The 27,692-nt window shown below is 44.1% G+C and overlaps 1 protein-coding gene across 3 annotated transcripts; it reads left to right on the top strand.

Moving 5' to 3' along the window:
* Nucleotides 1-1,443: 1,443 nt before the first annotated feature.
* Nucleotides 1,444-23,575, top strand: LOC121287293 (protein FAM110B-like). 3 transcript variants are annotated; one of them, XM_041205034.1, is made up of 2 exons: nucleotides 1,444-1,597; nucleotides 21,581-23,575. In XM_041205034.1, exon 2 carries the CDS (start codon nucleotides 21,796-21,798, stop codon nucleotides 22,780-22,782), a length of 987 nt encoding a protein of 328 aa, XP_041060968.1. In that variant the 5' UTR covers nucleotides 1,444-1,597; nucleotides 21,581-21,795; the 3' UTR covers nucleotides 22,783-23,575. The 3 variants fall into 3 exon arrangements, with proteins under 3 accessions (XP_041060968.1, XP_041060966.1, XP_041060967.1); XM_041205032.1 differs by having other exon boundaries at nucleotides 21,578-23,575; XM_041205033.1 differs by having other exon boundaries at nucleotides 1,444-1,662; nucleotides 21,578-23,575.
* The last annotated feature ends 4,117 nt before the right edge of the window (nucleotides 23,576-27,692 follow it).

Genomic DNA, 27,692 nt, shown 5'->3' with positions numbered 1-27,692 from the left:
AATTGAGGAAACCAAGATGAAGGCCACATCAAAGGAAATGATCAGGCTGAGAGAGAGTGTTTTATTGAGGACAAAGACATCAAAAGTGGAGGTGAACGATAGTGCAGAACAATGAAAAGTGGTGCCACTGACACAATGATGGTCAGGTTTTTAATATCTCCAGTGACAGTAAAGCTGTGTATAAGCAAGTTACTGCACTAGAATAATGTACATTTGGAAGTATTTCACTAAGTACATCGAATTACTTTCCAAAAGCCTAATGTATCCACCCTCCCATTCTAGTTCAATAAGTAATGGTTCATTCTGCAAAGCGACAATGCAGGCAGGAAAACTGTGACGTTGCCCTGCCAATACTCTGTGGAGTGCATTCCGGTTGGGTGCAGGATATCAGGTGCAGATGTGACAGCTGCTCTGCTTTTGTGGTGTTGTCGTGTTTGTTCCGTATTTCATAATTTGCATTTAGATCAACAGCCTCCAGCACATCCTTTTCGGCCCCTCACATAATAAAGGATGAGTTGTTTCTGCGGCTTGGCGACACCCATTCGTTGTGAAAGTTGTACCACAAGCTGCTTCTGTGGATCACCAGCCGAGGCACTTCCTAAAATAACTGAACCAGACCTGACTTCAGATGGTGTTTTGAGGCGCAGTCCAAACAATCTCAATCCTCTTTTTCTAACCTAATTTGCCGCCTTTTCAAATGCGGTGATGTTCCACTCATACAATGGATAATTATTGAGGTTCTTGCCCCCAGTGCCTCTGGTTTACGTAGAGCAGCTGAGGTCTGGAAACTAGCTTTCACGCAATCTGGCAGAATTAAAGATGCATTTGACATTAAGCAACTCCTTCCAGGTGAACGGACCCTGGGTTTAGAAATGCGTTGCTTATTGTCAGCTCCATGGCATTGTAAACAAATGGGTAAAGTGATATAAAAAAACACTCTGCCTGCTAACACTTACTGATGTTCAATTGAAATTTTACCCGTAAAATCTAGTTATTTATAAACGTATTTTTCAGAGATCTACCTCCCCAATGTGAAATGGAAAGGGAAAAAGGCGGGAAGGGAGGGATTACATCAATTGGAGGTTCAGTGCCCGCAAAAAATCTAAAGCTGGTAAAGGTCTGGGACGAAGAGAGTGAAAGAAGACCAGAAAGAAAATAAAAGGAGCGAAGGAAAAAAATAAAGGAGAATAGCTTTGGGACTCCTCACTCCATGATGTATGGTTGCTGCATCGTAACACTCATCCCATTGACAACAAATTCTGTTTTTGAGTTTCCCATTTTGGATGGGGAATGTTAAAATCCCGGCTGTGCCATTGCAAATGCCTTGCAACTGTAAGAACACTGCATATTCAAACCTGAAGGCTGTGAGCATGAAAGGGTTAACTTTGTTGCTGTCCCGCCCACAGAATTACAGGAAATCAGTTCTTTGTCAGACGAGTGCAAATGAAACCAGTCCAGACAAGGTGACAGGCTTGAGAAGTGGCTGGCGAGGGTGAGGTGATCTGGAGCTTGCATTTTCAGATCCTCCGCTTGAAGTTGTACAATCAAGTCGACACTCAGTGCTTCGTAGCCCCGAAGAAAAAGGAACCCTTTGCAGGTAAATTACATGGAACAAATGCAGGGTTTGTCCTCTTTTGTACCTATCGTACTCAATTATGAAAGGTAAGTTTGGGAACTATTTGAAATAAAACTTGTCCGCTCACAAGTGATTATTTGACGTTACTTTAAATCTTGTATTTCTCCTGTCTCTTTTTATCGCCTTTCTACTGCGAGCGATAACTTGTGGAAGGTAAAATTGGACAGGGGAGTATCCAGAGGCCATTTGGTTTCTCACCCAAATCGTTATTCGTTAGTAACCCTGGAAAGTGAGTATTGGGAGGAGATTTAACTGAAAGAGCCACCAGCCCAACTGCTCTCATTCGGGGAGATTTCTCCGTGTGCTGTGTGTGTTACGATTGTAAACGCCTTTTTAAATACATTCGGAATTATACTGATCCAGTGCGCAGATAAAATAATTCCTTCAGGTGACTGCTTAAAACTCCACGTAAGCTATGACCAATTTTCTGGAAATTAGCTGGGCAGACTTGCCATTTAAAATTGCTGTGTGTGAATTTTCACAGGAAAGTCACGAAGTAATGTGTTTGCTTCTGTGATCTGTTAAAAGTAGAGGAGTAATTTGCCCCAGTGATTACAACTTAGAATTTCTCTTTTAGATCATCATGCTAATTCTGGCAATCAGCAATTAGCCCTTCTCCATTATTGTCCAATTCATTAACATTACCATTGGTCAAAATCTTACCTTGGATTTAAGGTTCCTCTCTATATTCTGAAACAGACAAATTTCTTCTCCCTTTCATTTATTCTTTCAGGGGGTGTGAGTATTACTGGCTAGAACAGTTTTTATTGCCCATCCCTAACTGTGATTGAGAAGATGGTGGTGAGCTGCCTTCTTGAACCACTGCAGTCTGTGTGTTATAGGGATACCCACAACGCTGTGAGGAAAGGAGCTTCAAGATTTTGACCTAGCGACAGTGAAGGAACAGCGATGTAATTATAAATCAGGATGATGGTAGAGGGCACAGGTTTGGAAGGTGCTGTCGAAGGAGGCTTGACAAATTGCTGTAGTGCATCTTGTAGATGGTACATCAGTGATGGAGATACCAAATGTTTAAAGTAATGGATGGGGTGCCAATCAAGTAGGCTGCTTTGTCCTGAATGGTGTCAAGCTTTTTGAGTGTTGTTGGAGCTGCACTCTTGTAGGCAAAAGGAGAAAATTCCATTACAGTCCTGACTTTTACCTTGTGGACAGGCTTTGAGGAGACAGGAGGAGAGCTACTCACCACAGAATTCCCAGCGTCTGGCCAACTCTTGTAGCCACTGTATTTATATGGCTGGTCCAGTTCATTTTATGACTTATGGTGACTCCCAGGATGTTGATAGTGAGGGATTCAGTGATGGTAATGCCATTGAATGTCAAGGGGCGATGGTTGGATTCTCTCTTACTGGAGATGGTTACTGTGTGGTATTTGTGTGGTATGAATATTACTTGCCATTTATTAGCCAAGCCTGAATGTTGCCCAGGTTTTTCTGCATATGGACACAGGCAGCTTGAATATTCAAGGAGTTGCAAATGGTGTTGAGCATTGTGCAATCATCGGCAAACATTCTCACTTCTGACCTTATGATGGAAGGAAGGTCATTGATGAAGCAGCTGAAAATGGTTGGGTCTAGGACATTACCCTGAGGAACTTCTGCAGTGATGTCCTGGAACTGAAATGAATGACCTCCAACAACCACAACCATCTTCTTTTGTGCTAGGTATCCAACCGGTGGACGTTTTTCTCCCTGTTCCCATTGACTTCAATTTTATTGGGTCACCTTGATATCATACTTGGTCAAATACTGCCTTGCTGTCAAGGTCTGAAACTCTAACCTCACCTCTAGAGTTCAGCTCTTTTGTCCGTGTTTGAACCACAGCTGTAATGAGGTCAGGAGCCGAATGGCCCTTGCAGAACCCAAACTGAATGTCAGCAAGCAGGTTATTGCTTTTTAAGTGCTGCTTGGTAGCACTGTTGACGACACCTTTCACCACTTTGCTGATGAAGCTGGGGACCTCAGGAGAGGCCGAGATGGATCATTCATTCAACACTTCTGGCTGAAGTGTCACAAATGCTTCAGCCTAGTTTTGCGCTGATGTGCTGGGCTCCCCCATCATTGTGAGAGGGGATATTTGTGGAGCCTCCTCCTCCAGTGAGTTGTTTAGTTCTCAACCACCAGCTGAATGTAGCAAGGCGGCAGAGCTTTGTGATCTTTTGGTTGTGAGATTGCTTAGCTGTGTCTACAGTATGCTGCTACTGCTGTTTGGCATGCAAGTAATCTTGTGTTGTAGCTTCACCAGTTTGACACCTCATTTTTAGGTGTTATGGTGCTGCTTCTGGAATCCCTTCCTGCAGTCTTCATTGAACTAGGGTCGATCCCCTGGCTTGATGATAGTGGTAGAGCAGGGATATGCCAGTTGCCAGCTCATGGTGAAGGCCAACAGTGGCTCATGGATGCCCAGTTTTTAGTTATCAGATCTATTCTGAATCTTAGCACGGTGATTAATCATGCACCTCAATGGAGGTTATCCTCATTATGAAGACGGGATTTCATCTCCACAAGGACCCTGTGGTGGTTACTCCTACGAATTCTGTCATCGGCAGATGCATCTGCGAAAGGTAGATTGGTGAGGATGAGATCAATGATTTTGATTACCAGCAGAAGAGTTGCAGGAAGTGAAAAGAGGGTTGACAGGCTACTGCAAACAATGGGATAGTACTTGTCGCACATAGATCATCTAGGAATTAATGACTTGGGAACGTAAGTTGGAGTGTATTGCCTGGAAATTTTTTAAAAAATGGTTGTAAAGCTGTATACTTTCTAATTTGTTCTTGGGCTGTGAACGTCACTGGCATGGCCAGTATTTATTTCCCCTTGGTAATTTCCCTTGAGCTGATAGTGGTGAGCTACGGCCTTGAGTGCTGTAGCCAATGTGGTGTAGGTACATCCACAGTGCTGTTCAATAGGGAGTGCCAGGAATTTGAACCAGCAACAGTGAAGGAACAGTGATATAGTTCCAAGTCAGGACTGTGTGAGACTTGGAGGGAAACTTGCGGTTGGTGTTCCTATGCATTCGCTGCCCTTGTTCTTCTAGGTGGTAGAGATAGGGATTTGGAAGGTGCTGTCGAGAGAGGCTTGATGAGTTTCTGCAGTGTATCTTGTAGATCTTTCACACAGCTGCCACTCTGCAAGAGTGGCGGAAGGAGCAAATGTTTCAGGTGGTGGATGGGGTGCTTATCAAGTGGGCTGCTTTGCCTTGAATGGTGTTGAATAATGTTTTGAATAAGATGCTTGAGTTAGAAATATACATAGCAGCAGGAAGTACTGTAGGGTTAAGATACCCTGTATCAAAAGATGGAAATGAATTTAAGTTGTAATGTATATGATTTTTCTGAAACACAGGAAAAACAGCAGAGTTGCTTCACATGTTCATAAAATGTTACATATTAAGAAAAGCAATTTGCTACCTGAAGTACAGAGATGAACAATAAATAAGCTAGGATAAAAGCAAAATACTGGGGATGCTGGAAATCTGAAACAATAACAGAAAATGCTGGAAAAACTCAGCAGACCTAACTGCATCTGTGGAGAAAAAAACAGGCCAAATTGAAGGAAGTGCAAGTGTTGGGGATGATGGAGGAATGGACCAGGGTGACCCGGAGGGAATGGTCCCTACAGAATGCCGGAATAAATAACCTAGCTTCAATTAACAGGCAGAAGACAAGATTAACAATAAGAGGACCATTTTTGGGTATAGGACCATAGAACAGTTACAGCACAAAGAGGCCATTCAGCCCATCATTTCTGTGCCAGCTGAAAGAAAACTGGCTGCCCATTCTAACCCTACCTTCCAGCACCTGGTCTGTAGCTTTGCAGGTTACAGCACTTCAGATGTAGATCCTGGTATCCATTTAAATGAGTTGAGGGTTCCTGCCTCAAACACCAATCTGGGCAGTGAACTCCAGGCATCTACCACCCTCTGGGTGAAAAAGCTTTTTATAATATCCCCTCTAATCCTTCTACCAATCACCTTAAAATCTGTGCCCCTGGTAATTGATCTCTCCACTAGGGGAATCGAGTCTTCCCAGTCTACTCTATCTAGGCCCCTCATAATTTTGTACACCTCAATCAAATCATCCCTCAGTCTCCTCTGTCCTAAGGAAAACAACTCTAGCCAGCCTAATCTTTCCTCATAGCTGCAATTTCCAGCCCTGGCAACATTTTTGTAAATCTCTTCTGTACTCTCTCCAGAACAATCATGTCCTTCATGAAAAGTGATGACCAGAATTGTACACAAAACTCCAGCTGTGGCCTAACCAGCATTTTATACGGTTCCAGCATTACATCCCTGTTTTTGTATTCTATACCTCGTGCAATAAAGGACAGCATTCCATGTGCCTTCTTTACCACTTTTTCTACCTGTCCAGTCACCTTCAGGGGCCTGTGAACATGCACACCAAGGTCTCTCACTTCCGCTACCCCCCTCAATATTCTCCTGTTTATTGAGTATTCCCTTGCTTTGTTTGCCTTCCCAAAATGCATTACCTTGCACTTCTCTGGATTGAATTCCATTTGCCACTTATCCCTCCACTCATCCAAACCATTGATATCATTCTGGAGTCCACAGCTATCCTCTTCACAATTGACTATGCAACTGATTTTTTGTGTCATCTACAAATTTCCCAATCATGCCACCCACATTTTAAGCCCAAATCATTAACATATACCACAAACAGCATGATCAGCAATGCTGATCCCTGTGGAATGCCACTGGAAACCACTTTCCATTTGCTAAAACATCCGTCAATCATTACCCTTTGTTTCCTGTCACTGAGCCAATTTTGGATCCTACCCGCCACATTCACCTGTACCCCATGGGATCTCACTTTTCTGACTATGCGGGACCTTGTCAAGTGCCGTCCTAAAATCCATGCAGACCACATCCACTGCACTACCCTCATCAATTTTCCTTGTTACTTCCTCAAAAAGTTCAATTAAGTTAGCAAGGCACTACTTTCTCTTAACAAAGCCATGCTGAGTATCCCTGATTAATCCATACCTTTTTAAGTGACAGCTTATCCTGACTCAGAATTAATTTTAATAATTTTCCCACCGCCGAAGACAGACTGACAAATCTATAATTATTTGGCCTTTAACTCGCATCCTTTTTAAATAATGGTACAACGTTCACAGACCTCCAATCTTCTGGTACCTCGCCTGTATCTTGTGAGGATTTGAAAAATGATCCTCAGGACATCCACAATTTCCTCCTTCCCTTCTTTTAACAGTCTGGGATACAATCCATCCGGCCCTGTTAATTTATCCACCTTCAAGAACGTTAGTCTCTCCAGTACTTCCCCCCTTGTTATGCTTATTGTACCTAATATTTTACACTTCTCATTAACTAGGATGTCTGCATCATCCTTCTCCTTTGTGAAGACAGAAACAAAGTACTCATTGAGAACCCTGCCCACATCTTATGCATCAACGCATAAGCTACCTTGTACATCTCTAATAAGTTCTACCTTTCCTTAGTTATCCTCTTGCTATTAATGCACTGATAAAATATCTTTGGGTTTTCCTTGATTTTAACCACCAATATTCTTTCACATCCTCTCTTGCTTTCCTGATTTCATTTTTTAGGGTTTGAGCCTCAAGTGAATCTGTGAGCTATGGGTATCAAATAGGTTGATCTCTTCAGTTTTAGAAAGCTGAAAATTGGCCATTTTCTACAAAAGTTAGGCCTTTGTGTAAGGCAGGAGGGAGCTGATCCTAGAGTAGGGTGGGAATTGGAGTGGGCCTTTTTGGAGAGTGAGCTGGCAGCAGGCTGCTGTAAATATTTTGTGGGACCTATTGCATCCAATTACCCCTACTCCCTTCTACGTCCTTTCTCTGAGCCTCTATAAAGACTACCATTTTGCCTTTAAATAAATAGTCCTTAGACTTTGCAATAGATGTCCCTCAACATATTTTATCAAATAAGCTCATGGGCGAAAGAAGAGATATGAAAAAAATTGTTTTAAAAAAATGGAATGGAACATGTCCGCGCTCATGTGATTCTGTCGCGTGAGCAGAGACATGTTATTAATGAAAAATTAAAGTTTTTATTTTATTTTCATTCACTTTTGGAAGCCTCATCCTGCCTGTGGATGAGGTTTCCAAAAATATGCAAAGGCCGCTTGACCTTTTCGTCTGTCCACCAACTGTTAGGTTGGACGGGCAGTGAAAATTTTAATTTAATCGATTACTCAATGGCCTTAATAGGCCTTTTAATTGTTGGCAGACGCACTGCCAGCTCTAGCGCGCGCCCGCCAACCGAAATATCATGCAACTACGTGTTGACATCACACTCAGCTGACGTCAACACGCATCATTTCACGCTCAAGCGGGTTGGGCGCACACCCACTCGCTGAGCGAAAATTTCTGCCCGTGAAGTAGATAAAATCAGTGAATTTATTTTAATATTTTATACTGCCTATAGGGACTGCAAATTGGTCAGAGTATTTTGGTCTTATTGATGCAGCATGCACACAGGGTAACATTTCAGCTCTTGTGCAGATAACTTTTAAAAATTGTAGTGTAATAGTGAGTTAAGGCATTAATTGAATCAGGCTACAACAGAAAGAACTCCAAATAACTGACGTGGCTTGTAGAAACATTTATTTTATAGCTGTTTCAAGGAAATTGATTGGAAAAGGAAATTAATTGAAAAAGCTAACCTTTCAATAAGAATCACCATACTAAATTGTGACATTAAAGACTGTATCAAGCAAGCTACATACTAGCAGACTATAGTGTCATTTTACTAGGACAGAATTCATCATGCAACCTCTATTCATTACGGAATTCATCTGGTGTCTTCTCTTTCGTGAGCTTTTACTTTGCTGTTTTCTTGTGCTCATTGGATTTGAGGATCAAAGGTGGCTTCATCTTGCACAATACAACTTTTACTTTTCATATTGATCCTCAAACTGAAGACACGGAATAGACATTTTTAACATCTTCGCCTTCTGCTTCAACTATTTCTTCCTCGAGGGTTAGTGAAATGGCCGTCTTCAGATTTGATTTGAAGCAATCAAATCATGTCAGCCTCAATGGGTGACGTGTTTTTGAATTTTGCCTCTGGAATTCATAATTCTTCCTTTCACATGAATATCAGTTACTGCACAATTTGGAGCCTTTCAGTTTTACAGCCTGTACAGCAACAACAAAACGTAGCTGTAACATTCAATTTTTCCTCAAATTTGGTTGTTCTCCCCATAATGAATCCTTCCATGATCAGAAAAAGCTTCTTTCTCTAAGCAAGAAAAGAATAGCTCCAATTTTATATATTCCTATTTTAAGAATCCACAGTGAATGCACAGAGGGCAGTCAAGGAAATATGTATAAGGACGTTAAAGTTAGAGAAGCACAAGGCATGTCTTTACAAGGCTTGCGATACCAACTTAATATTTGCACAAGTTTATTCCTATGGAATTGTAGCAAGGCAGAATTTGTTTGCAATGGAAGCGTTGCCTGTTGACCAGAGAACCAGCAAGACCCCTGCGTGCCTCTGATGAGGTAGGCTGCACCAGAATTAATTGCCCATCAGGCATTTAAGTGGGCGGTGACAAGCTTTCATTGGGATTAAGACCACAGGGGTGGAAATTCCACTCCCCGCTCCCAAGGGCTGCTGGCCAGTTAGAGGCTGGCAGCTCTCCGTTAGCATCAGCAGCTGTGGTAGCTGCCAGTAATGCACCACCAGAGACCCAGGCTCAACGGGGGACCCCAGGCCAAAGGTGAATGCAAGTGGAATAGGCAGGGAGTGGCTTTCAGTGGGATGGCTCTTCCTGGTGCCGGGTCCTTCAGTCAGGCACTGAGTGCCTTTGAACGAGGGACCCCCCAGAAGTCCTTCAGGCTCCCCACATGGTGAATCCTCCACCTGCTGCAGGTTGAATACCAGCGGTGGCAGAACAAGATCCTTAAGTTGCCAGTAATTGTCGCCGTAAGGGCCACAATTAACTTCCGGGTGGGTCCACATTCCTTCCTGCTCCAGACTTAATCAGGCAGAGATAGTTGGTTTCCCACCCCACACCATCCTGTCCAATTTAAATGCCCCCACCCCCCACCTTGCTCCTCCAAACTCGTTACCAGAGAGGCATTAAATTCCTCCTGGGAGTCATTTTGATAATTTTCTACTGTTCCATGTTTTTGTTTCCGCTGCTCAATTTCAGATATAGCTGGTTATGCACTAACAATCACCATTAAGCAAGTTTCAGTCCTTAACATATTGTGTTAGAACAGTGGTCGTAAAGAATTCCACACATATTTATCCCTAGATTTAATTATAGATATTTTGATTAATGAATAGGATAATGAACTAGATTTTGTATATTTTTTCTGGAATATACATGTATGGACAAAAATGGCTTTGGCCCTTAAAAATTTTTAATCGGACTAATTCAGAACAGTAACACGTAAACTGGATTAGGTTGAACTATGAGGACAGTTGCATAAGTTAGTCTTGGTTTTTCCTCATGTATCAAAGATTAAGATTCGATATAATTGAGGTGGTTAAGATAAGTATAGGATTTGATAGGCTAGGTTAACTGTTTCCTCTGATAATCAGTTCAGAACAAGGAGGCACAATTTTAAAATTTGATCCATAGCAGCAGGGAGGATGTCAGGAAGCAACTTTTCACACTCCCAACTGAGGCCTGCCCAATGTGAAACATGGCTCCTCACTGGTCGGGAAGGGCCAAGGGGTGGGGGGGAGGTGCGGTGGACTCGTTGGCTGGTTTAAAAACAGCCCAGGCAGCCCCAGTAAGGCTGCCACGGAAGGACATCTGTTCTGCGTTGTCAAAATTCAAGTGATGGAGTCGAGTGTGGCTGGACACGGCAGGCGGGAGGGTAGGCCAGATGGGAACTTGGCCTCCCACTTTTCAGATGAGTGCCTCGTGGTCCCACTGGAGGAGGTGGCTGCCAGGAGGGGCACCCTCATCCCCAGAGATGGGAGGAGGAGGCCACCACATCTCACAAACAAAGCATTGGAGGAGGTGCCAGCGCAGGTGGGCAGCCATGACATGGTGCAGCGCACATGGGTGCAGTGCTGTAAGCACCTCAATGACCTGCGCTCAGGAAGGGCGAGTACCGTATTGGCATGGGTCAGAGTCAGACTCAGATATGCCTTGCGACTTGTCCCTCAGCCATGGTTGGCCAGGCTGCAACGGCGCTGCAAGTAGAGAGTGGCTAATCAATGTTCCTCTATCCTTTCAGTAGAAGACGAGCTATTACCAAGCAGAGAGGGCACGGACAGGCGGAGGCCTGCCCAACGTGCTGCTGCTCACCAGGTTTAAGTAGGATGCCCTTGAGTTGGAGAGCCAGCATGGTTCACATGCAACCAAGCGTGGATAGGCTGGGGTGTCAGACGAAGGTAAAAGCTCAGTGCACAGAGTTGAGAGTTTCGGATTCTGCAACCATTCTGGTGTAGTCTCTTCATTAATGGGAGCCTCAAACCTGGATTCCACATTGATCATTGAAAAACAATGGCACCATGATGCAGATCTCCGTTGTCTCACCAGGGTGCCTGGCATGCACAGTGACAGTGTGATGACTTTAATTAATGACACATCCTTGTTCTCCCTTTTAGATTTGCCAGCACAGACTCACTCTCTGGGCCCCGGAGGGCCATCCCTGACCCTGGAGGACCACTGGGCTTCTGTTGCACCTTCATCACACCCACTCTCCTGAGAACCTGGCGGAGATCCATAAGGGTCTGTGTGCCATGGTCTCCGTTGTAGAGAAATCCATGCGGAGCATCAGCACTGTGTTGACCCTCATAGCTGAGCACACGGCCTCCTCCATTGAGAGAGCAGTGACTCTCATAGAGAGGCAGCTCCAGGGACAGAATCAGGTGTTCCTGGGGTTGCACTTGGACCTGCAAGCCCTCACACAGGCAATGACCTCCGGTGGTCAGTGCCAGTGTGGGAGATGGATGAGGCACCCAGTACCCCAGCTAGGTGCCTGTCCATCAATGGTGAGCAGGGAGGTCCAGAGCAACCTCATGTTGATGCACAAGCTGCTTGTCGTCTCTGCGAGCTCCTCTCAGGGCGCTCTGGATGACAGCAGCAGCTCCTGCGCCCCTCCGTCAGTGACGTCACATCTGATGAGGCTGCGATGATTGGGGAGATGCCAGCCATGGCACTGGCCACTCCCTCCCAGGCGGGGCCAGCACAGGCTTCACTGGCCAGAGGACGACCGCCAATGTCATTAAGGCCAACAAGGCAGCAGAGTCAGCAGGCTGTCTCCAATGCCAGTGCCAGCGAGGGGGGTGGGGGCACACCAAGACATAGCAATCGCAAGCATAAGTTAAAGGCACCATGAGCGCAAGAGGAACAGCTCTTGAGTGATTTTCTGTTCATTTATGTTTGGCTTATTTGTCAGTTGGTGTGGTCATCAACAACAGTTATGCTTTCAATTATGCTTTCAATGTGAAAATAACATTAAATTTGCTTTGGCTCTGATGGCCTGAGTATGCTTCATACTTTTTACTCTCTGATGCAGGGTATGCCAGTATATACTGCTGGACTGTGAGTGGCTTGATACTTTATTGCACAGGCATTGAGTGGACTTTAAGTGTAAATGAAAGGGTCACTTCAGACATCCAGGACAGAGGTGGCAGCCCTGGTGTGAGATGGAAGCTGATCTTTGGCAGCTTAGCTGAAGGAGCATTGGATCAAGGCGTCCCTGCCTCCCTGGAGGTTATCGAGCTCTGGCTCCACACCCTCAGCGTTTTCCTCACTGTGTTCCTCTTCTGACTCACCACTGGATTCATCATCTGTAGCCTGTGCAGCTGCATCAAGATCCTCTTCCTCCAGTGGGTCCACCCTTACCAGTTTCCAAGACTGTCACTGACCTCATCTCCTCTGGAGATCTTCCTCCCACAGCTTCCAACCTGATAGTCGCCCAACCTCAGACGGCCCGCTTCTACCTCCTACACAAAATCCACAAACAGAACTGTCCCGGTAGACCGATCGTGTCAGCCTGTTCCTGCCCCCACGGAACTCATTTCTCGTTATCTTGACTCCCTTCTCTCTCCCCTTGTCCAGTCCCTTCCCACCTACATCTGTGATTCCTCTGACACCTTACATCACATCAACAATTTCCAGTTCCCTGGCTCCAACCACTTCCTCTTCACCATGGACGCCCAATCCCTCTACACCTCCATCCCCCACTAGGATGGTCTGAGGACCCTAAGCTTCTTCCTCGAACAGAGGCCCGAACAATCCCCATCCACCACTACTCTCCTCTGTCTGGCTGAACCTGTTCTCACACTGAGCAATTTCTCCTTTAACTCCTCTCACTTCCTCCAAATAAAAAGTTTGGCTATGAATACCTGCATGGGCCCCAGCTATGCCTGTCTCTTTATGGGGTATGTGGAACATTCCTTGTTCCAGTCCTACTCCGGCCCCCTTCCACAACTCTTTCTCCGGTACATCAATGATTACTTCAGTGCTGCTTCATGCTCTTGTCGGGACCTGGAAAAATTTATTAATTTTGCTTCCAATCTCCACCCCTCCATCATTTTCACATGGTCCATCTCTGACACTTCCCTTACTTGACCTCTCTGTCTCAATTTCTGGTGATAGACTGTCCACCAATATCCATTACAAGCCTACCAACTCCCACAGCTACCTCGACTACAGCTCCTCACACCCCGCTTCCTGCAAGGACTCCGTCCCATTCTCTCAGTTCCTTCACCTCCGTCGCATCTGTTCTGATGATGCTACCTTCAAAAACAGTTCCTCTGACATGTCCTCCTTCTTCCTTAACCGAGGTTTTCCACCCACGGTCATTGACAGGGCCCTCAACCTTGTCCGGCCCATCTCCCGCGTATCCGCCCTCATGCCTTCTTCTCACTCCCAGAAACATGATAGGGTCCCCCTTGTCCTCACTTATCACCCCACCAGCCTCCGCATTCAAAGGATCATCCTCCACCATTTGCGCCAACTCCAGCATGATGCCACCACCAAACACATCTTCCCTTCACCCCCCCGGCGGCATTCTGTGGGGATTGTTCCCTCCGTGACACCTTGGTCCACTCCTCCATCACACCCTACTCCTCAACCCCTAGCTATGGCACTTCTCCATGCCCATGCAAAAGATGCAACACCTGCCCCTTCACTTCCTCTCTCCTCACCGTCCAAGGACCCAAACACTCCTTTCAAGTGAAGCAGCATTTCACTTGCATTTCCCCCAACTTAGTCTACTGCATTCGTTGCTCCCAATGCGGTTTCCTCTCCAATGTAAACTGGGCCACCACTTTGCAGAACACCTGTGGTCTGTCTGCAAGAATGACCCAAACCTCCCTGTCGCTTGCCAATTTAACACTCCACCCTGCTCTCTTGCCCACATGTCTGTCCTTGGCTTGCTGCATTGTTCCAGTGAAGCCCAACGCAAACTGGAGGAACAACACCTCATCTTCCGACTAGGCACTTTACAGCCTTCCGGACTGAATATTGAAATCAACAACTTTAGATCTTGAACTCCTTCCTCCATCCCCACCCCCTTTCCATTTCTTCCCCCTTCCTTTTGTTTTTTCCAATAATTTATATAGATTTTTCTTTTCCCGCCTATTTCCATTATTTTTAAATCTTGTATGCCCTGCTAGTCTTTCCACCACACCAACACTAGAGCTGTACCTTGAGTGTCCTGCCATCCATTCTTAATTAGCACATTCGCTTAGATAATATCACCACCTTCAACACCTCTTTGTTCTTTTGTCTGTGACATCATTATCTGCTCCTAACACTGCTTGCTTGTTCCCCCAACCAACCGCCCCCCCCCCCCCCCCCCCCCCCCACACCAACCTTAAACCAGCTTATATTTCACCCCTCTCCTAATATTCACTCAGTTCTGTTGACGGGTCATGAGGACTCGAAACGTCAACTCTTTTCTTCTCCGCCGATGCTGCCAGACCTGCTGAGTTTTTCCAGGTAATTCTGTTTTTGTTATGGATTTCCAGCATCCGCAGTTTTTTGTTTTTATCACCCTTACCAGTGCCAGATTGCATAGAGCGCAGCATGCACCCACTCTGGGGGTATTGTTGTGCTCCTCCTAAGCATTCCAGGCATCAGAAATGCATCTTGAGAAGATCTATGGTCCTCTCTAACACCGCCCTTTTGGAGGCATGACTCATATTGTAAAGCTGATCCACCTCTGTTCTTGGGTGGGGGAGAGGCATAGTGAGCCACCTCTTCAATGGATAGCCCTTGTCACCCAGCAGCCATCCATCCAGTCAGACTCGGCACCTGAGAGTGTCTCAGGCTGTAAGCATCATGGGAGCTGCCAAGGCATCTTGCACAGACTTGCAGAATCTGCACACTATCTGCACGTTCATGGAGTGGAATCCCTTCCTGTGATGAAGGCACCCGGCTGACCCGCTGGCGCCTTGATGGCCACATTTGTGCAGTCGATGGCGCCCCGGACGCGGGGGATCCCAGCAATCGCTGCAAAGCCTCTGGCTCACTCAGCCTGGCTGGCCTCATCCATGCGTTAAAGAATAAAGGTGTGTACCCACCTGAACAGAGCTTCTGTCACCTGCTTGACGCAGCTGTGGACAGCTGTTTGGGAGACTCCATTCAGAATCCCCCCCCCACACTGAGCCCTGGAAAGAGCTGGAGGCATAGAAATTGAGGACCACTGACCTTCAGAGCCAGTGGCATGGGGTGTACAACCACACAGTCGAAGCTGATCTCTGGCAAATGGAGGTCATGGTCTCCCTTGAGAGACAGAGCCTCCTTCAGCATTGCACCTCAGACATATTGAGGTAGCTGCATAGCCGCCTGTAAACCCTGGCAGCATGATAGTGGCGTCTTCTGCAGCCCCTTCCCCCTTGGGCTACCTGCTGGCCCTGCTCCCCTCATGCCTACACCTCTCCTCTCACAGGTCCCTCCCCTGGAAGCTGCATTGGGACATCTGGCCTCCTCTCCCATCTGCCCCACTCTTCCTCCTCAGTGGAGGTGCCACCATTGGAGACCACAATCCCCATTACCAGGGTAACGGAAGACTGTCTGATACCTGGAAGGGTCCACACAGTCTGAAACTTCCGGGGGCCTTTGGGACACCTAGGACACCTGAAATGAAGCCTGGAAATGCTAAGAATTAAGCTCTGAACAGAGATGAAGCTGCCATATACCAATAAGGCACCAGCAGCAAACTATCTACCAAACTCCTCACTACTCACATTGGCAATGCTGCTGACCCTTTTTATCCCTCCCGTGGTTGAAGTTTTTGAAATTGTCGGCGGGCCGCCTGCCTGCTTTGCCCATGCGATGAGCGCAAATCATATGGGCAATGACAAATCAGCATCAATTGACTTTTTAATGGCCTTAAGTGACCTCTTAATTAATGTTGGTCGTGGCTCCGGCACCCATGTGCGCCCACAGACCAAAATATTGCAAGAGTGAGCAATGATGTTGGGACTCTCGCCTGATGTCATCGCGCGCTATTTTATGCTCAAGTGTGCTGGGCGCACGCCCTTACGCCGAGTGAAAAATTCTGCCCATAGTCTGGTAAATGGAGTTAAAATGCAGATCAACCATAAGCTAATTAAATGGCAAAACAAGCTCAAGGAGCTGAATGGCCTACTTCCCTTCCTATGAAACTGACCAAGTAAACATATCCATTAGCACTATGTGGAACCCAGTGAATAAAATGCAACATTGATATAACCATTCACTGAAGTTCAATTTTACCACCACAGTTACTAACAGTTATCCCTTTAAAACTGGATTTCTTTATTAACCATCAAAGAATTAACCAGGAAGTTTGGGATAAAGGAGCCTAATATCCATTTGCTATAGTTTATCTTCTCTGAAGATATTGTCTGGGTCACAAACTTCACCTCAAGATTTATGCATTTGTACTAATTGTTGTAATAGTATACTTTCTTTGGAGGTGTGGAGGAGAACCAGCAGTCACATAGTCAACCTTAATCCTGCTCTTGTGGCCGCAGTGTTGATGTAAGTGGTCCAATCTGGTCCAGTTTATCTTCTGGTCAACGAAAGCACTCGAGTGCTGATGATGGAACACTTAGCAATAGTGGTGTATTTTCAATGTCAAGAGGAGATGGTTAGCTTCTCTTGTTCGAAATGGTCATTACTCACTTGTGTGACATGAATGTTATCTGCCACTTGTCTTCCCAAGCATGGATGTTGTCCAAGTTCTGCTGTAGGCTGTAATGAGCTGTTTTGTTATTGGAATAGTTATGAATGGAGTTAAGCATTAGAACCATCAATGAGCAGGCCCACTCCTGACCTCATGATGTAGGGAAGGTCAACAATGAAGCAGACTAAGATGGTTGGGTGAGGACACATACCTGACCACTTTAATTCATGATCATTGTTTCTCATTAAGGTGACAGACTTGGATCAGTGGTCAGCACTCTTGCTGCTGAGTCAAAAGGCTGTGGGCTCAAGCTCCATTCCATAGGCTTGAACACAATTTGGCACATCAGTGCAGTGCTGAGTAATTGCTGCACTATCAGAGATACTGTCTTTCAGAAGAAACATTAAACTGAGGCCTTCATTGCCTTTTTGGGTGGACATAAAAGATACTGCAGCACTATTCAAAAATGGGTGGGGGAATCTCCTAGTGTCCTGACCAACATTTATCTGTCATCCAGCACGCAAACGCAGATGATCTGGAGCATTGATTTTGTTGTTGTTCATGGGGTCTGGCTGTGCACAAAGTAACTGATACATCCCTACAACAGTGCCTACACCTTAAACATATTTCATTGGCTTTACAGTACTTTAGGAAGGTCTGAGTATGTAAAAAGTGTTATATAAATGCAAGTTCTTTCTTAGTTAATGCCATAGAATTACGACGCCAGTGGATTTGCCCCAGTCTATCCCTTAACATCAATTACATTATCTTATATCCTCTAAGGTTAATAGAGCTAGAAACAAAAACAAAAAACTGCGGATGCTGGAAATCCAAAATAAGAACAGAATTACCTGGAAAAACTCAACAGGTCTGGCAGGATCGGCGGAGAAGAAAAGAGTTGACGTTTCGAGTCCTCATGACCCTTCCACAGAACTGAGTGAGTATTAGGAGAGGGGTGAAATATAAGCTGGTTTAAGGTTGTGTGGCGGGGGGGGGGGGGGGGGGTGGTTGGGGGAAGAGAAGTAGGGGGGTGTGGTTGTAGTGACAAGCAAGCAGTGATAGGAGCAGATAATCAAAAGATATCACAGACAGAAGAACAAAGTGGTGTTGAAGGTGGTGATATTATCTAAGCAAATGTGCTAATTAAGAATGGATGGCAGGACGCTCAAGGTACAGCTCTAGTGTGGGTGGGGTGGAATGACTAGCAGGGCATAAAAGATATAGATTTAAAAATAATGGAAATAGGCGGGAAAAGAAAAATCTATATAAATTATTGGAAAAAACAAAAGGAAGGGGGAAGAAACGGAAAGGGGGTGGGGATGGAGGAGGGAGTTCAAGATCTAAAGTTGTTGAATTCAGTATTCAGTCCGGAAGGCTGTAAAGTGCCTAGTCAGAAGATGAAGAGGCACTTTACAGCCTTCCGGACTGAATATTGAATTCAACAACTTTAGATCTTGAACTCCCACCTCCATCCCCATACCTTTCCGTTTCTTGCCCCTTCCTTTTGTTTTTTCCAATAATTTATGTAGATTTTTCTTTTCCCACCTATTTCCATTATTTTTAAATCTATATCTTTTATGCCCTGCTAGTCTTTCCACCCCACCCCCACTAGAGCTGTACCTTTAGTGTCTTGCCATTCGTTCTTAATTAGCACATTCGTTTAGATAATATCACCACCTTCAACGCCTCTTTGTTCTTCTGTCTGTGACATCTTTTGATTATCTGCTCCTATCACTGCTTGCTTGTCCCTACAACAACACTCATCCCCACTTCTCTCCCCCCAAAACCCCCCCACCCAACCTTAAACCAGCTTATATTTCACCCCTCTCCTAATACTCACTCATTTCTGTTGAAGGGTCATGAGGACTCGAAACGTCAACTCTTTTCTTCTCCGCCGATGCTGCCAGACCTGCTGAGTTTTTCCAGGTAATTCTGTTTTTGTGTTGTTAATAGAGCTATAGTTGCCTAGCTAAGATTTATCACTTTTTTAAGTATAGATACCATATTACCTGTCTTCTAATCTGAAACTTTACATGTTGACAGGTGTTTTTGCAATTGGAAGGCTGTTTGCCGTGGGGTTCCGCAGGGCTCAGTACTAGGTCCCCTATTTTTTTGTGGTATATATTAATGATTTGGACTTAAATGTAGGGAGCATGATTGAGAAGTTTGCAGATGACAAAAAAGAGTTGCTGTAAATTTTTCTAAATTTCCTAAATATCTGAAAACGAGGATGTGAGGAGAGGGGGAGTGGTAGTACGTGGATTGCTCCTGAGGGGAGCCAGCACAGGCATGATAGGCCAAATGGCCACCTTTTGTGCTGTAACAATTCTATGATTCTGTTCTATAAGTGCCCGGGGATTTCTGCATGACAGTAAGTACTAAAATAAGCAAGCCCAGAATATTACTTCAAATTAAACCAAGAAAGCAGAATCAGAGAACATATAAGATTAAAATAGAAATCGGAAAAACTTAGTGCTCTCTAATTAAATAGATTCAATCTCCTGAGGGCTGTATTTCATAATCCTGGGTTCTGCCCCACTCTATCAGGATGGGGAGGGGAATGGGGGTGTTGCCTGTCTGTCTCTTTGCCTTTATGTGTCTCCCATTGTCTTTCTGTCTCGCTCTTTGTTTCTCTCTCTTACTGAATGACTGTGATGATCAGTTTAATATATTTGCTATCGCAAGTTTTAGGTTGAGTAGAGACTTTTTAAGACCAAGTACCTGTTTGTTTAATGTTACTTTAGGGAGCATTTATTTAATTTCTGATTACTGGAACTAACTTGTTCAGTCCTGACTTGCCGATTTCCATAGCACCAGCATAGGCATAATGTGACTTTAAAGATATAGAACAATGTTCTGGCACTTTAGATATGTGCTATTCCGTTCTAAAAGGATTACTTCAGTTTTGGTTCTGCAAGAACATGTGAAGCTAATAATTAAAGTGCACTTTAGGTTTGATATTAATTTATTGATGTCTCCACAAGTTGGTTAAAGAAAACTTGTAAACTGTCACTGTCTCCATAAAATGCTAAATGGCTTCAGTTTAGAAAAAGATACTACGGGCTTACATTGTTTGTGTTCTGGAAAACAGCATTATGGTAAAGTTATTCTGTAAAAGACATAAGACACAAGGTTTATACTTGGAGAGAAAAGAGGCCCTTTCCCTCCATTGGCAGAACTTGAGGCCTGCCTTCACCTTCCATGCAGTAGCCTCAGGAAGTGGCTAAAAGCTACCAAGAGGGGAATCCTCCAGGGACCCAGATAGTGCCTCCACCCTGCCTGATCCCATGCCTATCACTTGTTTGCAGCAGACAGGGAAGCAGCAGCAGCCCTGGTGGAGCCAGAGCTCGAGAAAAAGCTGATCACGATAGTGAGGTAGCGGTAGGGTTCACTGCTCTGAATTTTCATATATCCTCCACTGTGGGGGAGAATCCTAGCCCTAGTGCGACTTTTTTACTGCAAGCTTTCTGCAAGTGAACAGTACAGGATTTTGGATGTTTTGTTGACCCAATTTCACAATTGGTGTGTAAGAGTTGCTAACAGGGATTCTTTTCGTTCAGACAAGATGTCTGTTCGTAATTAATATTAATCCCCTAATCTCAAAGTAGTACCTGATATTTTTTGCCCACTCCAAATAGGAAATGGGACACTGTCAGAGGTGCCCCATCTGTTGGATGGCAAGGTAAACTGAGGCCCTGTCTGTCAAAGATTCCGGGGCTGCATTTTGAAGAAGTATAGTGCTAACCTGTTCAATATCTACTCCTCAGTTACCATCACTAAACTGATTATCTGCCATTTGTCTTAGTGCTGTTTGTGAGACCTTGCGGTGTGCAAATTCATAGTTGTGTTTCCTGCAAAATAACAGTGATTACACCTCAAAAGTATTTCGTTGGTTGTGAAATGTTTTGAAACATCCTGAGGTTGCGAACTCTAAATTAATTTCAATCAATTCAAATTTTATTGTCTATTCAGAAAATCATTGTGGGTCCATTGCTTGTTCATTTTAAAAAATCACATCAATGAATAGTTAACAATGAAAAAGAAAATTACATTTCAAAAATCTAACTGATTAAATACATTAAAAACTATTTTGTTGCATTTCAAATAATCAATGGGACAATAAAGGTATAATAATCACACACATAAATACAAGATCTTTATTTTACATTTATTGCTCTTGCAAACTCTTCATTTCCTCATCTTGTCTTTCACCAGGATACCCCTGTTGACTTTAAAATCTGTGATGGGTGAGGGTCTTGGTGGAAAGTACTGTATTTATAATTTTTCATATCACAACAGGAGTTGGGTGGATAATTTAAGAATGAGTACTTATGCCACCTCACTGGGTCAATCTGCCAATTTTCCATCAGTACTTGCCCTGCCAAAGTTACTGCCCTGTTTCAGTGTTTGAAAGCACTGCTTACCAACCTCCCTGATCTTGGATATTTTCAGTCACCCAGTGTGCCGGATTAGTAGGTCGGCGAATTTCATGTTAGATCTATTCCTGGGATATCAGCTATACGCAAGACCAAGCTACAAAGGATCCGTTAAGAGATTCTCTCCAACTGCTGACATGTTTAAATTTTTAATATTTTTATCATGGGACAGGTTAATAGATAAAATATACTTGTCCTGCACTCAGAAATCACCATGTTTGATTCAGTTGGGCAGCTAATGTGATCAACTGACAAGGCAGGTTTGGTGGGCAATATGTGGAATTTGTTTAAACTTAAATAGAATTTAGCTCAACGAGCAGCTTTTGTTTGTTGATTTTTTGGATTTGTGGAAATAGAAGCTTAAAGTTTATATTAATATTCCTTGTCTCTTTCAGAAGACTGGAGACATTCACAAGGCTGTAAGCAGGAAGCAAGTTAAAGCAGAAACCTAGAATCTGGCCAGTGATACCTGGTGAAATTCTGTTGGGATTTTCATTGACACATTCAGCTGGTTGGATAGGAGAATGATCCTGATGTCCCAGTAACACTGAATAAATGTGAATACTGAGCCCAGGTCCCTGGTTACAGCAAGCAGAAAGTGATAAAGCAGGAAATGCTGAAACAAGCCTCTGGTCCCCCTACTTTCACCTCAGCAATTCCTTTCCGGATTCTGAACAAGGGACCTGATTATTTTCGGAAGCAGATGGAGAGCAATAGCCGGAAGCCAAGTGCAGTGGAGCGTCTGGAAGCCGATAAATTAAAATATGTGAAGAGCCAGCAGGTAGCAAGTACCCGACAGGAGCCAGTGAAGGCAAGTGAACCTGTCCTGTCCCCTGCGATCAGGCGAACCCTCCACAGCCCCAGGAAAGCCCCTAGTACTGGAGCCCGCAGGACAGAGAACACTGATTGGAAAGGAGCCTTAAACCTGGAGAGTCTGAAAAATCTAATAGATGACACTCCAAACCTGCCAGCGAGCCAGCCAGGCTCTGCGGAACGGGCTGCCAATTCCAACTCTGGAAACTTGCAAAGCCACGGATATGTGAAGCCTGGGAACAGCCTTAGGTCTGAACTACATAGCAGCGTTTTTGTGCCGGCTCATAATGCAGCAGTGAGACGAGTGGATGTGCGCCCCAATGTGAGCAGGTGTGTCCGGAGACCACCATGTCCCTCTGTGGCCAGGTCGAGGCTTTCATCTACCACCAGCTCCAGGGGCTCACCAAGGAAAGCATGCCCCGAGGTGGCTGCCCGGCAACAGCTTTCCCTGCACCGCTCCAAGTCTGACCTAAGTGACCGCTACTCCCGCGTCAGTGCCAACTTGGAACGATTCTTTAATTACTGTGGCCTGGACCCTGAGGAGTTGGAGAGCATGGGGATGGAATGCCTAGCTCGAGCCAGCTCTGATATAATATCCCTCAAGCTATATAGCGCTAGCAATCTCAGTTCTGAGTACAACCGCTCCCAATACAGCAACATAGTTGAGGAGAGGTCGTGCGAGCGCATCCCCTATGGGATCTCCATTATTGAGCGCAATGCCAGGGTCATTAAGTGGTTGTACAGCTGCAGGGAAGCCAAGGAGTCACAGAGAGTGTCACCTGTATGAGGGAGGTGGTCCTGGGCAATGGAGAAAAAGCAGAACCTGAGACTCCATGACCTTTTCTTTGATGTTGAACTCATGATTTCATTGAGACACTTTGCTTATTGCTTATTACTGCCGCCTACTATGTTTAGTGATATATGTTTTACTGGGCTGTCCTGTTCATGGACTGTGTAAACTGTGAATATAAGACTCAACAAATTAAAAACTTTAGATTGCAGTGTGTGTGTTTCAGCCTGTTAGATATTAACTGAATTTAACTGGATAATTCATGTGATTTAGTTCGAAAATATGCTGAAGAACTTCCACTGAAGATGTGAATGATCCTACCACTGAACCAAAAAAAGGGCCTAGTTTTTTTTTAACACCAGAATTTTAAGTAGTTAAGCTAGCCAAATGTATTCAAAGAATATGTACAAATCTACTTCTATCTGGTAAGTTTTATTAAAGCTTAAGAATAGTGAGTAAAATAGCATATGCTAACATCTGGGAGAAAAGATAGCTTGAGCCTTGGGTACAAATGTTTACCCCAAGCATTGCATCATTCCTCTTTCAGGTATTGATAGACACTGTTTCAGATTCCAAATGCTGGGATGTTATCTTCCTATCTGTGGTATTAGTAAATGTTGTACTTTATTGAGAATTAAATGTTACACTAGAAATCCCTTCCTGTCACTCTCTATATATGCATCTCACATGAGAGGCTGGTTTTATTACTTCTCTATCTTTGTGAATTTTGTATATTATTTAAAGATTGTAATTTGATATTTTGCTACTGTTTTTAATTAAATGTCAATAAATGTGGTTTTGAGCATTCTATATTTTGAATTTAACCTTTGTTGATTATACTTGATATTCTTTGTAAAGCAATTTGAATTTTAATCACCGTACACTATCGGTCCAGCTAGATTCAGCCTACCAGTTCAAGACAGCTTTGTTTTGGCCATAAAATAATACCTATGTATTCAAGTGTCCAATCCTAAGGACCATATTTTCGCAGATTTCTGAAGACTGCATGCACCTTTTAAAAATGACAGATAGGACCTGGATGCAGAAGTCATGCCCCCATTTCTGACAGATCCCATTTTTGCTGGTGGGGAAAGGGAACGGATTGCAATTCACACAGGTGGGAAATCTATACTCAGCAGAGCCATTTGAACTTGGTGCTGTGTTTAAACTGACACCATTTTGGTTGGTCCAAGGGCCTTAATCCACGCTGTGGGATTCACAAATTAATGTACTAGATGTAAACACTCTTGAAGGTTTGATAAGATCTGTAAAACAGTCATGATCTGAAGTTTCTTTTAAATCCACTGCTCTTTAAACATGAAAAATAGGCTTAAGCTGTCAGTGAGAGTTTTAAAAAAAAATCCGTCTGCTGGACTCCTTTGATAGGCCATCTAACATAGGTTAAAAAAAATTACCATCTGTTCATGCAGTCTTTAGAGGTCTTTATTTATATTCCCCAGGGTCTGTTATTATGTTATTACAAATGCATGGCTGAGTTTAAAAAGCTGTAATTATTTCAGCAGAGGGTTCTGAGTTCACAGTTTGACAGCTTAAAGAGGCTGTTAAAGGAATACCTGTCCTTGATGGTCTAAAAAGAAGTTTGTTTTTATGCGAGATTAAACACTTGACATTTAAGAAAAAAACTTTGAATGGGCCTCACAAATGGGTGTTTTTCTCACAACTCGCATTTTACAAACTTGATAGTACTAGGTTGTTAGATATTTTTTCATCTCCACATGGCTACTGAAGTCCACCCATGGTTGATACTGGTAAGTGACTATAGGTGGCATGGGAGTATGAGGGGGGAATGAGTTGGCATGGAGAGAGGGTAGGAGCTCGAGTTGGCATGAATGTGGCCTGGGTGTACGAGAGCATGGAGAGAGGGTGGGGGCATGTGTTGGCATGGAGTTGCTAGGGTGTGGGTGTAGTGGTGAGGGCTAGAGCATCTAACTGCTTCTAAAACTGGGACAGTCTCAGAGAACCGAGGCAGGCCTTCTAACCAGCCCACCTCACCGCTCATCTATCCCCATGGCTGCCTTGGAAATGCTTCCAAGGTTGGCGGGACTCGATCCCACCCTACTCCCCAGAGTGAAAATTAGGTCAAACTGGGCCCTCTAATCTGAGGCAGGTGTGTTAAGTCGCAAAATTTCCCAACTGAGCTACCCACCTCAGTAGTGTAAATTCAGCCCTAAGTACACTTTTAGAAAGCTTGACATACAAAGGGGAAAGGACTAATAATGTAGTGAACAAGAACAATTCCCACCATGAGAATTTGATTTCAGCTTGCAAAATGTGGAATTAAAAAGCTGATGTCAGTAAAAATAAAGCTGTTGGATTGTCGTTAAAAACCCAGCTGGTTGATTAATGTCGTTTTAAGGTAGGAAACCTTTCGTCCTTACCCTGTCTGGCCCATACATACTCCAGTTGAGCATCAGCTGTGGCTCAGTTGGCAGCACTCTCACTTCTGAGTCACAGGTTTTGGGTTCAGGTCTCACTCCAGGGCTTGAGATCAAAAATCCAGGCTGACGCTCCTGTGCTGTACTGAGGGACTGCTGCACTGTCAGAGGTGCTGTCTTTCGGATGAGACATTAAAGTGAGGCCCCATCTACCATTCAGCTGGATGCAAAAGATCCCATGGCACAATTTCAAAGATGAGCAGTGGAGCTATCCCCAGTGTTGTGGTCGATATTTATCCCTCAATCGACCATCATAAAAACAGATTATCTGGTCATTATCACATTGCTGTTAGTGGGAGTTTGTTGAGTGCAAATTGGCTGCTGTGTTTTTGACATTACAGCAATAACCACACTTCAACAATACTTCATTTGTTGTAAAGCATTTTGAGTTGTCTGGTGGTCATGAAAAGCTCTATATAAATGTAAGTTCTTTTTCTTCAATCAACCCACATGTTTGACTCTTAGCTGCCCTCTAATGTGGCCTACTAGGCCACTCAGTTGTTGAAGAAGGCTTGCCTCCACCACCTCTGGGAAACTGGGGCAATAAATGTGGACCTTTTCAATGACGTTCCAATCCCAAGAATAAATAAAATGCAATCCTGAGATCTACTGCAGAAAGATAGGCACCTAATGTGAAATTTGAAATGGGTCTGGACAGTACTTGGATAGGTTACAGCTCTATTTTCCAGTTTGAGACTAAAGGTCCAGAAATAACTAATGTTTATATAGCAGCTTCCACCCTGTCAAGATGTCCCAGAGTACTTCACAGCTGATTAATAAGTACAGGCATTCTTGCAATTATTAGAAAATACAGCAGTAAATATGTGCACAACAAGGTCCCATTAGCAGCAACGCAATATGTGCCAGGACACCAGGAGAACTGCCCTGTTCTTTCAATAATGCAATAGGACGTTTCTCATCCACTTGAGTTAACAGATGGAGCTTCAATTTAGTGCCTCATCTAAAGGAGAACACTTCCAACAATGCAGCACTTCCTCAGTATGCCATTGAAACCTCAGCCTGGACCATGTACTCAAGTCCCTGAGGGTTGAATCTATAATCAGCTGATTGCCACCAAGGGCTAAGGCTGATGCTCAAAACTTCAGAGACCCAAAATTAAAAATAGAACACACCACTCTCTCCCCTACCTTCCCTGCCAAAAATCTGCCTGATCTTGTCTTGAATATGCTGACACCATCAGCCTTCCTGATAATTCTGATCCATTTATTCATTGCCCCATGTACAAAGGAGTTAAATCTAAACTGTTTACCTTCCGCATCAGAGCTGTGTCCACCCCTTTGTAAAGTTTATGATTATGGCAAGCATATTGTTAGGGCTCAGCTTATCTAAGCCATCGAATTGGGGGTTGAATCTATAATCTTCTAACTCAGCTGATTGCCGCCAAGGGCTAAGGCTGATGCTCAAAACTTCAGAGACCCAAAATTAAAAATAGAACACACCACTCTCTCCCCTACCTTCCCTGCCAAAAATCTGCCTGATCTTGTCTTGAATATGCTGACACCATCAGCCTCCCTGATACTTCTGATCCATTTATTCATTGCCCTTTGTACAAAGTAGATAAATCTAAACTGTTTACCCTCCCCATCAGAGCTGAGTCCGCCCCTTTGCAAAGTTTATGATTATGGCAAGCATATTGTTAGGGCTCAGCTTATCTAAGCCATTGAATGGCTCCAAGTTCTTCCCTGAGCCAGTGTAAACATTGCCAGTTTCTATACTATGCATCGACTAGAGGTTTGAAAGGCTAAAACAGCTACACAAAATGAGGTAGACAGAATTAGATTAATGTAAGGGTACACGGCAACTGTAATTTGTTATATGCAGTTCATCAGAACTCCTAGCAGAGCTTCTTGAGCAGTTACAATGGTGATTGAGTAAGACACAGGATAGAGTGAATGCTCATAGGCTAGTCTTCTCATGATGTCATCGCAAACCGTAATCCCTTAGGTACAGAATTTCACATGAAACACTGAAACCAAATGCTTATGCTGCTTTTTATTCTGTACGTCCAAATCCAGCAACTATGAAAGAATCCTCAGGCCAAACTGTTTCTCATTCCCTTGTTTCTTTGAAGAAATTAATTTTAAAGATAGCATCAATCAAAATTACTTCTTTGCAACCCAGGAAAATCCATCTTAATGTAGAATCACTGTGAAATTAAAATTAAACCATGTATTGCACCATGAGGAAATTAGTGCAATTTTTCTTCTTGTTCTGCCAGTTGTCTGAAGCACATCATAACCTAACACTTTCTGTCAGCTGTGCCTCAGTTGGTAGCTCTCTCACCTCTGAGTCAGAAGGTTGTGTGTTCAAGTTCTACTCCAGGATGAAAACACAAAAGTCAAAGCTGACATTCCAGTGCAATACTGCGGGGGTGCTACACTGTTGAAGGTGCTGCTTTTCAGATGACACATAACACCCTGTCAGCCAGAT

Source organism: Carcharodon carcharias, chromosome 14, assembly GCF_017639515.1.
Source record: "Carcharodon carcharias isolate sCarCar2 chromosome 14, sCarCar2.pri, whole genome shotgun sequence".
NCBI lineage: Eukaryota > Metazoa > Chordata > Chondrichthyes > Lamniformes > Lamnidae > Carcharodon > Carcharodon carcharias.
Note: the sequence above shows the minus strand (reverse complement) of the source record. Positions and strands in the feature narration are given on the sequence as shown.